Source organism: Eimeria necatrix, genomic scaffold (assembly GCF_000499385.1).
Source record: "Eimeria necatrix Houghton genomic scaffold, Enh_scaff535, whole genome shotgun sequence".
Lineage (NCBI taxonomy): Eukaryota > Apicomplexa > Conoidasida > Eucoccidiorida > Eimeriidae > Eimeria > Eimeria necatrix.
In genome coordinates this window covers 5,001-17,500 of record NW_013654406.1, presented here as the reverse complement: position 1 = coordinate 17,500, position 12,500 = coordinate 5,001, and the positions used below count along the sequence as shown (strand labels likewise).

The following is a 12,500-nucleotide window of genomic DNA, read 5'->3' as shown; positions in this document are numbered from 1 at the left end:
AGGGTTTGGAGTTACATGTAGCTCTCATAGAGGCGGCGCATGCAAGGGGGGAATGAGTCTTTGTACACCTGGAGACAAAACCCTAAACCCTAAACCCTAAACCCTAAACCCTCAGCCTTTAACCGTAGACCCTAAACACTGGAAACCAAGAAATGAAACACCCTAGCCCTGAACTTCATCGAGCGGAACCTCGCAATCAGGGTTTAGGGTTTAGGGTTTAGGGTTTAGGGTTTAGAGTTTTCTGACCTGTTTTATGGACTGGGGCATCAGGCGCTCTTCCGTGCTCTTCACTGCAGCTTTGTTGAAATCTCTGCCTGCAGGCAAACCCTAAACCCTAAACCCTAAACCCTAAACCCTAAACCCTAAACCCTAAACCCCTGTTTTTATCTCTTGCCTGCATGCAAACCCTAAACCCTAGAATGTAAACTAAGCCACACACCCTAGCTAGGCCCTACCCTAAACCCTTATCCTGAAACCCCAGCCTGCATTCGAAACCTACACCCTAAACCCTAAACCCTAAACCCTAAACCCTAAACCCCAAACCCTTTTCTCACCTAAGTAGACAGTCGGCGCAGCGCTCAAGAGCTTCCCAACTCGCGGGTCCGAGAAAACAGTGTTCTGAGACAAACCCTAAACCCTAAACCCTTAGCACTAAACCCTAAACCCTAAACCCTAAACCCTAAACCCTAAATCCTTAACCCTAAACCCTTTGTCGTCAAGCGTGAGGGTTTGGGGTGTATTGACACCTGCAAAGTATGTTGGCGGCCTTCGAGGAGCTCAAAGGAAGCGTTCATTGCTGCTCTGCAACACAAACCCTAAACCCTAAACCCTAAACCCTAAACCCTAAACCCTAAACCCTAGATATTGACCGTTAGCAGCAAGACCTGCGCCGTAACTGCAAGCAGTGCGTGAGCTTTGGTGGTTCCGGTTAGGGTTAAGGTAGGGTCTAGGGTTTAGGGTTTAGGATATAGTAGGGTTTAGGGTTTAGGATGTAGTAGGGTTTAGGGTTTAGGGTTTCGTAGGGTTTAGGGTTTAGCCACACACCGCAGCAGCCCACAGATAACAGCGCCCAAGTCATAATCCGGAACGTATGCCATCATATCTGAACAAAATCGCTAAACCCTAAACCCTAAACCCTAAACCCTAAACCCTAAACCCTAAACCCCAAACCCTAAACCCTAAACCCTAAACCCTCAACTTTAAATCCCAAGTTCCGAGCCTTAAACCCTGGACTTCAAGCAGCGTCTTCACGCCGCCTACGGACTAAAAAACCTTCAGCCCCAAACCCTAAACCCTAAACCCTAAACCCTAAACCCCAAACCCTAAACCCTAAACCCTAGGCTCTTACTTTTGATGTACACACGGCGATTGCGCACAAGGTGCCCAGCGTCCGGGAAGCAAGGGACCTGAAAAGCGCGCATAAACTCTAAACCCTAAACCCTAAACCCTAAACCCTAAACCCTAAACCCTAACCCTAAACCCTAAATTCTAAACCCTAAACTCTTGACGCCAGCGACTCGGAACTCCAAGCGCTCCGCAGGCGGGAGCAACGAGGCGGCTGCAGTAGCCTCTAGGGCCTAGGGTTTAGGGTTTAGGGTTTAGGGTCTAGGGTTTAGGGTTTAGGGTTTAGGGTTTACGAGATATAGCTGCTGCACTTGCTGCGCCAAAGGGCCTCTCAAAAACCCCGTGGCGGTTTTCCAAAGAGCTTCTGCTGCTGAGCTCCCCACAGGGTCTCGCGGGCGCGGCACCTGCGCGCAAACCCTAAACCCTAAACCCTAAACCCTAAACCCTAAACCCTAGGGCCCCGAGCAGCAGCCGGTGTAAGCAGCAGCCTAGGGTTTAGGGTTTAGGGTTTAGGGTTTCGGGCGACAGAGCGGCGCTGCGGGTCCCGGGTCGCAGCCCGCCTCTCCCGCGCTCGCCCTTGAAGCCAGGAATTAGGGTTTAGGGTTTAGGGTTTAGGGTTTAGGGTTTAGGGTTTAGGGTTTACCTCGGAGTCTGTGGGCCGTGGCGGCCTCGAAGACATCCACTTGCGCAGCAGCCAAAGGCGGGAGGTGTCTGTACACCTGAAGAGGGTGGGGGAATTTCGGCAGCAAAGAAAAGGGGCGGAAGCCCTCGGAGGGTTTGGAGGGGTGCGGCATCCCCAAACCCTAAACCCTAAACCCTAAACCCTAAACCCTAAACCCTAAACCCTAAACCCTGGGCCGTGGGCCGTGGGACTGGCGGCCTCGCGAGGGGGGAGGCCGGAGAAGGGTGCAGCACGAGAGAGGCCACAAGCAAACCCTCGAGGCCGCAGAAGGTCGCCGTAAACCCTAAACCCTAAACCCTAAACCCTAAACCCTAAACCCTTGCGCGGCGGCGGCGGGCGAGGCTCGCGCCGCTCCTCTGAGGTGTCTGTACACCTCAATAAAAACAACTCTGCATTAAATTGTTTTTTATTTCAACAAATAAAATTTAAAAAAGAAATAATTAACAACAACCCCACCACTGCCACCACACAGCCCCAGCAGCAGCAGCAGCAGCAGCAGCAGCAGCAGCAGCAGCAGCAGCAGCAGCAGCAGCAGCAGGTGTCGTTTCGGGGGCCCCAAGGGGGGCCCCTCACGGTATTCTTTTTGCTGCTCAGCTGGAAGCCCCAGCTTAAGCCCAACATGAGCCGCTCTTTTAGGGTTTAGGGTTTAGGGTTTAGGGTTTAGGGTTTGGGCTTTGTTGGCAGCCAAACTACGTTGACAGCAGGCCGGGGGAGCTGCTGGTTAGCTCCAAACACTCAATCCCAAACTCTAAACCCTAAACCCTAAACCCTAAACCCTAAACCCTAAACCCTGAGTGCGCAGCGGAGCTGCGGAGGCCTTACTACTGTGCCGCTTGCGGCTTGCTGGTAGGCCATAGGGTTTAGGGTTTAGGGTTTAGGGTTTAGGGTTTAAGGTTTAGGGTTTAGGGTTTAGGGTTTGGAGCGATGGCGTCTCGGCTATCAGCAGCACTTTCGCGCATTTCAGCTTTTCCTCACCCGGCCTTTGCTGCCCCGCTGCTGCTGCTCTCCCCAGCAGCAGCAGCAGCAGCAGCAGCAGCAGCAGCAGCAGCAGCAGCAGCAGGAGCTGGGGCCTCGCGCTGCTTCGGGTCCAAAGACAAGGCGAAGAGAAGCAGCAGCCCTTCAGCAGGCCCTTTAATAAACAAATCTGCTGCTGCTGCTGCTGCTGCAGCAGGGCAGCAGCAGCAGGTGGAGCGGTGGTTTGCTGCTGCTGCTGCTGCGCTGCAGCTGCGGCAGCAGCAGCTGCAGCAGCTGCAGCAGCAGCAAGACCCTGCCGTCGTGGCTCTGCTGCAGCAGCCGCAGCAGCTGCTGCTGCAGCACAAGCAGCAGCAGCTGCTGCTGAAGTATAAACAGAAGTTAATTCAAATATATGGCCAGGTGTACGTACACCGCGAGTGGCCCTTGCTGCGCTTTAGGGCCCAAAAACACTTCTCCAAACCCTCGCCCTAGGGTTTAGGGTTTAGGGTTTAGGGTTTATAGCTTCGAAGCAGCAGCTGCAGCTGCTTCAGGGCCCCAGAACGCTTTTCTTGACCCTCGCCCTAGGGTTTAGGGTTTAGGGTTTAGGGTTTAGGGTTTAAAGCTTTGAAGCAGCAGCTGCAGCCGCGTGAGGGCCCAAAAGCGCTTTCCTAAACCCTCGCCCTAGGGTTTAGGGTTTAGGGTTTAGGGTTTAGGGCTTTTGAAGCAGCAGCTGCAGCTGCTTCAGGGACCCAGAACACTTTTCTAAACCCTCGCCCTAGGGTTTAGGGTTTAGGGTTTAGGGCTTTGAAGCAACAGCTGCAGCCCCCGGCTTTTCCATTTGCGCCGCGTCGGCAAACGCAGAGTGAAACGAGGGTTTAGGGTTTAGGGTTTAGGGTTTAGGGTTTAGGGTTTTGCAGTTTGCTACAGCAAGTCAAGGTAACTTTCTATGCTCAGTTCTTAGCGCCGAGCAGCACAACCTCATTTGGGGTTTAGGGTTTAGGGTTTAGGGTTTAGGGTTTAGCGTTAGCAGACACAGCCTGTTGGGTCTAGGGGTCTTAGGGTTTAGGGTTAGCTGAGACTGCGTGCTGGGTTTAGGGTTTAGGGTTTAGGGTTTAGGGTTAGCTGAGAGGTCCCGCTGCTTTTAGGGTTTAGGGTTTAGCATTAGCAGAGGAAGCCTGCAGGGTTTAGGGTTTAGGGTTTAGCGTTAGCAGAGACATCCTGCTAGATTTAGGGTTTAGGGTTTAGGGTTTAGGGTTTAGGGTTAGGGGGAGCAGCGGGAACTTCTTCACAAGAGATAAAATTTGATGTATAGACTTAAGGGTTTAGGGTTTAGGGCCCAGAGATTGAGGCCTAGGGTTTAGGGTTTAGGGTTTTCAGAATAAAGTTGTTGCGGAATTGTTTAAGCTTATTGGATCCTCTGAAGCCTAGGGTTTAGGGTTTAGGGTTTAGGGTTTAGGGTTTAGTTTGCTTCTTGGCTGCATTGGGCTGGCCCGAAACGCCTTTTTAGGGTTTAGAGTTAGGGTTTAGCGTTTGTAGCATTGAGTAGGGCCAGATGGTTCTTCTAGGGTTTAGGGTTTAGGGTTTAGGGTTTAGAGAAAAAGCATTAATAATAATCAAGCTAAAATAAATAAATTAAAATGTAATAGAAATAAAAATGTATAAGAATAGCAAATCTGGTCTGCTTGAAGTGGCTGCTGTCCATCTAGGGTTTAGGGTTTAGGGTTTAGGGTTTAGGGTTTAGGGTTTTCGCAGCTTGGGCTGTTAGGACGGCAAAAGCCAAACTAAATTCCACTCAACAGTTCTCTAGGGTTTAGGGTTTAGGGTTTAGGGTTTAGGGTTCGAAAGCTTGCCGTTCGCGGATCATTCGAGTTTGGGCCAAAATGTGAGGGTTTACCAATTAGGGTTTAGGGTTTAGGGTTTAGGGTTTAGAGTTTAGCGCTTGGAAAGACGCAGAGCCATCTCTTGGGAATCTGAGTAGAAACAAAGGGTTTACTTTGTTATTTATTTATTTATTTATTTATTTATTTATTTATTTATTTATTTATTTATTTATTTATTTATTTATTTTATTTTAATTTTTTGAAAGAAGAATAAGGCAAAGAGAAGGAGCGCTGGGGCTCGTCTTCGAGACAGACCCTGAGCGAGGGTTTAGGGTTTAGGGTTTAGGGTTTAGGGTTTAGGGTTTGGGCTTTTCGCTTGTTCCTAGTTTTTCCAGCTTGAGCAGTTTTTAAGAAATTAGTGCCGACTGTTTATAATCGAGGGTTTAGGGTTTAGGGTTTAGGGTTTAGGGTTTAGGGTTTAGGGCTTCGGGCGCAGGGGCGGCGCGCCGCCCCACCTCTGGGTGCATGCTGCTGTACGAGGGTTTAGGGTTTAGGGTTTAGGGTTTAGGGTTTGTCTCGTCTGTTTCGTTTTTGTGTTTAAACTAGAGTTTTTAATTTTGCTGCATTAGCTTTTTTTGTATACTCTAGACCCTAAACCCTAAACCCTAAACCCTAAACCCTGAAAATGTCCCCCCGCTACCTCGTCCTCGTCCGCCATGGTGCGTTTTCGCTGACTCCTTTGCTGCTTCTTGTCTAGGGTTTAGGGTTTAGGGTTTAGGGTTTAGGGTTTAGGGTTTAGGGTTTAGGGCCTTTGGGCGCGCAAAGACACGCCGAGTCACCTTGTCTCCCGTCTCCAAGGGTTTAGGGTTTAGGGTTTAGGGTTTAGGGTTTAGGGTTTGTCTCTCTCCGGCTTCGTCGAGGCGCAGCTTGCACCCGTCGCTGCGCCCAACGCAAGTCATCCGCAGAGGGTCTGCAATCTAGGGTTTAGGGTTTAGGGTTTAAGATTTAGGGTTTAGGGTTTAGGGTTTAGGGTTTAGGGTTTGTGTGCAGGCGAGTCTGCCTGGAACAAAGAAAACCGCTTCACTGGCTGGACAGATGTGCCTCTGTCTGAGCACGGTTTGAAGGAGGCCCGGTGAGTAGGGTTTAGGGTTTAGGGTTTAGGGTTTGGGGTTTAGGGTTTAGGGTTTAGGGTTTAGGGTTTAGGGTTTGTTTCTGCAGAGAGGCTGGCGACATGATCCGCGAAAAGGGTTTGAAGTTCGACGTGGCCTACACCAGCGTTTTGAAGAGGTGTTTGCTCACGCCCGCACCCCAAACCCTAAATTAGGGTTTAGGGTTTAGGGTTTAGGGTTTAGTCACGCTCAAAAACCTCCTTCAAGCCATTAGGCTTGCAGCTCTAGGGTTTGAGCCTTCAGCAGCTATCCGCAGCCCGCAGAGAAACCCTAGCTCGCAGGGCCTAGGGTTTAGGGTTTAGGGTTTAGGGTTTAGGGTTTGTCTCAGGGCCGTGGAGACTTGCTGGACTGTGCTGATGCATTCTAACCAGTGCTATCTTCCCATTAAAAACACCTGGAGGTAAAACGCAAACCCTCACAAACCACAAACCCTAAACCCTAAACCCTAAACCCTAATTGGACTCAGTTGGACTTCTGAGGGGAGTGGGGGCTCGCTGCTGGCGCCAGAACTATTTCCGACTTTATTTTATTTTATTATTATTTATTTATTTTAATTAATTAATTTATTAGGGTTTAGGGTTTAGGGTTTGGGGTTTAGGGTTTAGGGTTTAGGGTTTAGGGTTTAGGGTTTGTGGGTTTGTTTCTGCAGAGAGGCTGGCGACATGATCCGCGAAAAGGGTTTGAAGTTCGACGTGGCCTACACCAGCGTTTTGAAGAGGTGTTTGCTCACGCCCGCACCCCAAACCCTAAATTAGGGTTTAGGGTTTAGGGTTTAGGGTTTAGTCACGCTCAAAAACCTCCTTCAAGCCATTAGGCTTGCAGCTCTAGGGTTTGAGCCTTCAGCAGCTATCCGCAGCCCGCAGAGAAACCCTAGCTCGCAGGGCCTAGGGTTTAGGGTTTAGGGTTTAGGGTTTAGGGTTTGTCTCAGGGCCGTGGAGACTTGCTGGACTGTGCTGATGCATTCTAACCAGTGCTATCTTCCCATTAAAAACACCTGGAGGTAAAACGCAAACCCTCACAAACCACAAACCCTAAACCCTAAACCCTAAACCCTAATTGGACTCAGTTGGACTTCTGAGGGGAGTGGGGGCTCGCTGCTGGCGCCAGAACTATTTCCGACTTTATTTTATTTTATTATTATTTATTTATTTTAATTAATTAATTTATTTATTTATTTATTATTTAAATTAATTTTATTTGTTTATTTTATTTATTTTATTTATTTATTTGTCAGACTCAATGAAAGGCATTACGGCGCTCTGCAGGGCCTCAACAAGGCCGAGACGGCCGCGAAGCACGGGGAGGAGCAGGTGAGCGCTAAACCCTAAATTAGGGTTTAGGGTTTGTGGTTTGGGGTTGAGTGTTTGGGGCTCGAGCCGAAGGGTTTAGGGTTTGCCTGGGGTCGCCGGCAGGCCTCTTCTCCCCTTGCCCCAGGGCCCGAGCCAGCCCCCAAAACCCAGGCTTTAGGGTTTAGGGTTTAGGGTTTAGGGTTTAGGGTTTAGGGTTTAGGGTTTGCGTGCAGGTGAAGATATGGCGCAGGGCCTACGCCGTGCCGCCCCCCCCTCTAGACCCTGAAGATAAAAGAAATGCCAAATTTGAAGAAAAGTATAAACACCTTCCTCAGGAGGTTTTGCCTTTGACGGAGTGCCTGAAGGACACTGTGGAGAGAGGTTAGGGTTTAGGGTTTAGGGTTTAGGGTTTAGGGTTTGGGGTGTGGGGGGGTTGCCGCCGGCAGGCGGTTGGGCCCAGGCGGTGTGCTGCAGACTCGCCGTGGCTTTGTTGCCCTCGAGCTCGAGGGTTTAGGGTTTAGTGAGGGTTTAGTGAGGGTTTAGGGTTTAGGGTTTAGGTAGGGTTTAGTGAGGGTTTAGGGTTTAGGTAGGATTTAGTCAGGGTTTAGGGTTTAGGGTTTGCGCGCAGTGCTCCCGTACTATTTCGACGAGATTGCCCCGGCTTTGCTGGAGAACAAGAAGGTGTTGGTTGTGGGTGAGGAATAAATGCGGGATTTGTTTATTAAATTGAATTAAAATAACAAATTAAATTAAATTAAATTAAATTTAGAATTAAAAAGGAATTTAAATGAACAAAAAAGGCGGAAAATTCGAAAAGAAGAGCGGAGGCGCGCGGAGTTGGGGTGTATGGACAGCTCCGCCGTTGCATGCGTTTGGATTTTTGAATTTTTTTTCGATTTTTTGGATTTTTTGGGGAATTTTTGCGAAATTAAAAACTGAAAAGAAATAAAAGAAGTTTTAATTGCGAAATAAAACGCAAAACGAGCAAAAGAAGTGCCAATTGCGCAGCACGACCAGCGGCTGCTGGGGTGTACGTACACCGCAGATCGCAGACACCGCAGACTGCTGGGGTGTACGTACAGCTCACGGCAACAGCCTGCGAGGGCTTGTGAAGCATTTGGACAAAATGTCTGAAGAAGAAGTTTTGGAATTAAACATTCCAACAGCAGTGCCATTGGTTTACGAATTGGACGAGGGTTTGAAGCCCATCAAGAAGTACTACTTGCTCGACGAAGCGGAAGTCCAGGTCCCAAACCCTAAACCCTAAACCCTAAACCCTCGCTGCAGCGGCTGGGGGGGGGATCTCGAGGGTTTAGGGTTTAGGGTTTAGGGCTGGGGTTTGGGCTTTGGGATTGTGCGCGCAGAAGAGGATTGCGGCTGTTGCCAACCAGGGCAAGGCGAAGTAATTCTCCACCCTGCGCTCCTAGGGTTTAGGGTTTAGGGTTTAGGGTTTAGGGTTTCAGACTTGTCTTATTTTCCTCCGGCGGAGCAGCAATAAACCCTTCCTTTTGACTCAAGGCTATTCACAGGCACCGAGGCGTAACCCTAAACCCTAGCTAAACCCTAGCTGGTGTAAACCCTAGAAGCTGCAAACCCTAGCAGCAATAAACCCTAGCTGCTACAAACCCTAGAGGCTACAAACCCTAGCAGATACAAACCCTAGCAGCTGCAAACCCTAGCAGTAACAAACCCTAGCAGCAAAACCCTAAGCCCTTTCACAGCCCCTAAACCCTAGCGAGGGTCTAGAAGTGTCAGGTGTGTATAAAGGCCACCCCTTGTATGCGCGTAAACCCTAAATTAGGGTTTTGTAGATCCCAAGCACCTAAACCCTTGAACGGAGAAACGGATCAACTGTAGAGCTTAAACCGCCGGCAACTGCAGAAGCCAGAAGATTCCCAAACCCCAGGACAGGGTTTAGGACACCCAAACCCTAAAAAAGGGTTTAGGGTTTGCGTGCATCTGCTTTGTCTCCCTGGGCCCGTAGGGAGGGAGAATCGACAAACCCTCAAAACGAGCAGCAAGGAGATACAATAGCAGCAGCACCAGCAGCAACAGCAGCAGCAGCAACAGCAGCAGCAGCAACAGCAGCAGCAGCAACAGCAACAGCAGCAGCACCAGCAGCAACTGCTGCTGCACCAGCAGCAGCAAAAGGAAGCAAAAGAGAAAAGATAAAGGCTTTGTTCAAAAGGAGTGAATGAACAGCAAATCAAAGCAGCAACAAGATCGTTTAGAGCAGCAGCAGCAGCAGCTGCTGCTGCTGCTGCTGCTGCAACAGCAGCAGCTGCTGCAGCAGCAGCGACAGCAGCAGCTGCTGCTGCTTTTACTTTGCTCGGCTTGCAGCTTTCTGCTGCAATCCCTTATTCCATTCGAATTTTATCTTTATTTTTTAAATCCCTTTTATTTGTCTATCTTCTAAACCCTAAACCCTAATTCGTAAACCCTAAACCCTAGTTTGGAGGGTCTAAACCCTAATCTGTAAGCCCTCAGCCCGGAGTCATAAACCCTAAACCCTCAGCCGCCAATCAGAAGCCCTAGGCCTTCAAAATTTCAAACCCTAAACCCTAAATTATAAACCCTAAACCCTAAACCCCAGATTATAAACCCTAACCTCACAACTTTAAAGCCTACTCCATCAATTGTAAACCCTAAACCCTAGATCGTAAACCCTAAACCCTAATTATAAACCCTAAGCCTCAGCTTTACACTAAAAGCCTGAACTATAAACCCTAAACCCTGAACTATAAACCCTAAACCCTAGGCCGTAAACCCTAAACCGCAACTATTAACCCTAAACCCCAAGTCGTAAACCCTAAACCCTAAACCCTAAACCCTAAAGACTAAATTAAAAAGTTACATTCGCCGCAGCAGCAGAAGCTGCTGTTCGCATAAATAAATAAATAATAAAATAAATAAAATAAATAAATAATAAAATAAATAAATAATAAAATAAATAAAATAAATAAATAATACAATAAATAATAAAATAAATAACAGGCATTAATAAACGAACAGAACTCCTGTGTCTTCAGCTTAGATGTTTAACTAAATTAAAACCCCAATTTAGGGTTTCGCGTTTAGGCGCAATTTAATTGTATTTAAACCCCGATTTAGGGTTTAGGGTTTACGCTGAGTAGTAAAACGATGTGTCAGTAGAAAGGGTTTAGGGTTTAGGGTTTTATTGATTCCCCTTTCCTTTGGCCCGATTTGATAAAGCCTTCTTTCCATTTGCTGCTGCTGCTGCTGCTGCTGCTTCTGTAGCGCAGTTGCTGCTGCAGTTGCTGCTGTTGCTGCTGCTGCTGCTGCTGCTGCTGTTTCTGCTGCAGCCGCAGCCCCCGCTGCAGCCTTTTCTCTGCTGCAGCAGCTGCTTCTACTGCTGTTGCTGCTGCTGCTGCCGCTGCTGCTGCCGCTCTTGCTGCTGCTGCTGCTGCTGCTGCTGCTGCTGCAGCACTACTGCAGCAAAGAGCCCCCGAACCAGTCTGCAAGGGCTTGGATCTTTTGTCTTTTTGTTGGCAGCAGCAGCAAATAAACCAAAAAGCGGCAGCAGCAGCAAAAGTGGTTTGCAAAAGCAGCAAAAGGAAGTTCTAGTGCTGCTACTTTTCCCCCCAAGTAGCAAAGACTGACTCCCCGCAGTTCGCGGTACACGGGCAGCAGCCTTGCTGCTGCTGCTGCTGCTGCTGCTGCTGCTGCTTCTGCTGCTGCTGCTGCTGCTGCTGCTGCGCCGCCTACGCGCGCTGCAGCCGCTCCTGCTGCTGCTGCTGCTTCGCGGCCTCCTGCTGCTGCTGCTGCTGCGCCTCCTCCTGCGGGGTCTGCTGCTGCTGCTGCCGCCGAATCGCCTGCTGCTGCTGCTGGGGCTCCCGCTGCTGCTGCTGCTGCTGCTGCTGCTGCTGCTGCTGCTGCTGCAGTTGTGTTTTCTTTTTCCTTTGATAAATATAAATTAAAAATGTTGGCGAGAAATTCTGCTTCTGCTTTTGCGTTTTGAGCTGTACGGACAGGCGGAATGTAGCTGCGGTCGATGCTCTGTGCGCAAACCCTAAACCCTAAACCCTAAACCCTAAACCCTAAACCCTAGAACCCTCAGCTCAAAAAGAGTCAAACACAGCATTCCCAAGGACACAAAAAAAGAAAGAAAAAAAGAAAATAAAAGCAGCAGCTTTTGCCTGCAGCAGCAGCAGCAAAAGGGAAAAAGGAAGCAGCAGCAGCAGCAAAAGGGAAAAAGGAAGCAGCAGCAGCAAAAGGAAAAAGGAAGCAGCAGCATTAACCAGCTGCAGCAGCAGCAGCAAAAACAGGAAGGACCAGCACTTATCTGCAGCAGCAGCAGCAGCAGCAAAAGGGAAAAGGAAGCAGCAGCACTTACCTGCCGCAGCAGCAGCAGCTGCTATATGCAGCAGCAGCAGCAGCAGCAGCAGCAGCAGCAAAAGGAAAAAGGAAGCAGCAGCACTTACCTGCAGCAGCAGCAGCAGCTGCTGCTGATTGAGTTTTTTGTTTTTATATTTTTTTAATTCTTTTTCTCCATCTGCCATTTGCGGAAATAAAAACCCTAAAAGCCCTCGCCGCCGGTACAGCCAACTCCCCTCTGCAAAACAAACCCTAAACCCTAAACCCTAAACCCTAAACCCTAAACCCTAAACCCTAAACCCTGGACGGCGCGCTTTAGGAACGGACACCGTCCCTGCGCCTCAGCCCCACCCCCAAACCCCAAACCCCAAACCCCAAACCCCAAACCCTAAACCCTAAACCCTAAACCCTAAACCCTAAACCCTAAACCCTCGCGGACCAATGAGTTGTTTGTTTTCTTTTTCTTTTGTGGCCAGCAGCATTATTTGTTTGTGGTGTATTGCCAGCGGAGGTGGACATACACTGCAGCAATCCCCAACAGCAAAAATGTCCCGGGCCCCCAAAACCCTAAAAGACCCGTCCACCAGCAGCCCCTGCTGCTGCTGCTGCTGCTGCTGCTGCTGCTGCTGCTGCTGGTCTTGCTGGTGCTGCTGCTGCTGCTGGTCCTGCTGCTGCTGCTGCTGCTGCTGGTCCTGCTGCTGTTGCTGCTGCTGCTGCTGCTCCTGTTCGGGCGAGGAGGAGAGCTGCTCTTCACGCAGCAGCTGCTGCTGCAGCAGCTCCAGTTGCTGCTGCTGCTGCTGCAGCAGCTGCTGCTGCTGCAGCGCTGCTGCTATTTCCGTCGCCACTGGAGCAGGCTCTACCCCTCCCGCCCAAATGACCATTCCACAGGGAATCCTAAACACCTCCC

General features: G+C 49.6%; 4 protein-coding genes across 4 annotated transcripts in view; 2 read left to right on the top strand and 2 right to left on the bottom strand.

The window, feature by feature from the left end:
* Positions 1–2,023, bottom strand: part of ENH_00061460 (DNA primase, large subunit, putative) — a gene marked incomplete at both ends in the record, with an annotated part of 2,454 nt that extends 431 nt beyond the window's left edge. Inside the window, 8 exons of the mRNA XM_013582012.1 lie at positions 16–68; positions 247–314; positions 555–618; positions 747–801; positions 1,045–1,102; positions 1,349–1,406; positions 1,638–1,748; positions 1,988–2,023. Of these exons, the coding sequence (XP_013437466.1) occupies positions 16–68; positions 247–314; positions 555–618; positions 747–801; positions 1,045–1,102; positions 1,349–1,406; positions 1,638–1,748; positions 1,988–2,023 (503 nt within the window). The remainder of the gene's footprint in view (positions 1–15; positions 69–246; positions 315–554; positions 619–746; positions 802–1,044; positions 1,103–1,348; positions 1,407–1,637; positions 1,749–1,987) is intronic.
* Positions 2,024–2,950: 927 nt separating this feature from the next.
* On the top strand, positions 2,951–3,846 carry ENH_00061450 (hypothetical protein; the record flags this gene model as incomplete). The annotated part of the gene is made up of 2 exons (XM_013582011.1): positions 2,951–3,400; positions 3,781–3,846. The coding sequence occupies 2 exons, from the start codon at positions 2,951–2,953 to the stop codon at positions 3,844–3,846; spliced, it is 516 nt and encodes a 171-aa protein (XP_013437465.1).
* Positions 3,847–5,485: 1,639 nt separating this feature from the next.
* On the top strand, positions 5,486–8,664 carry ENH_00061440 (phosphoglycerate mutase 1, putative; the record flags this gene model as incomplete). The annotated part of the gene is made up of 9 exons (XM_013582010.1): positions 5,486–5,519; positions 5,851–5,932; positions 6,019–6,087; positions 6,298–6,369; positions 7,204–7,279; positions 7,492–7,639; positions 7,887–7,952; positions 8,341–8,504; positions 8,623–8,664. 9 exons carry the CDS (start codon positions 5,486–5,488, stop codon positions 8,662–8,664), a joined length of 753 nt encoding a protein of 250 aa, XP_013437464.1.
* Positions 8,665–10,425: 1,761 nt separating this feature from the next.
* Positions 10,426–12,500, bottom strand: part of ENH_00061430 (hypothetical protein) — a gene marked incomplete at both ends in the record, with an annotated part of 2,271 nt that continues 196 nt past the window's right edge. The window contains 3 exons of the mRNA XM_013582009.1: positions 10,426–10,708; positions 10,985–11,275; positions 12,170–12,500. The exon at positions 12,170–12,500 is cut by the window's right edge and continues 196 nt beyond it. Coding sequence (XP_013437463.1) covers positions 10,426–10,708; positions 10,985–11,275; positions 12,170–12,500 — 905 coding nt within the window. The remainder of the gene's footprint in view (positions 10,709–10,984; positions 11,276–12,169) is intronic.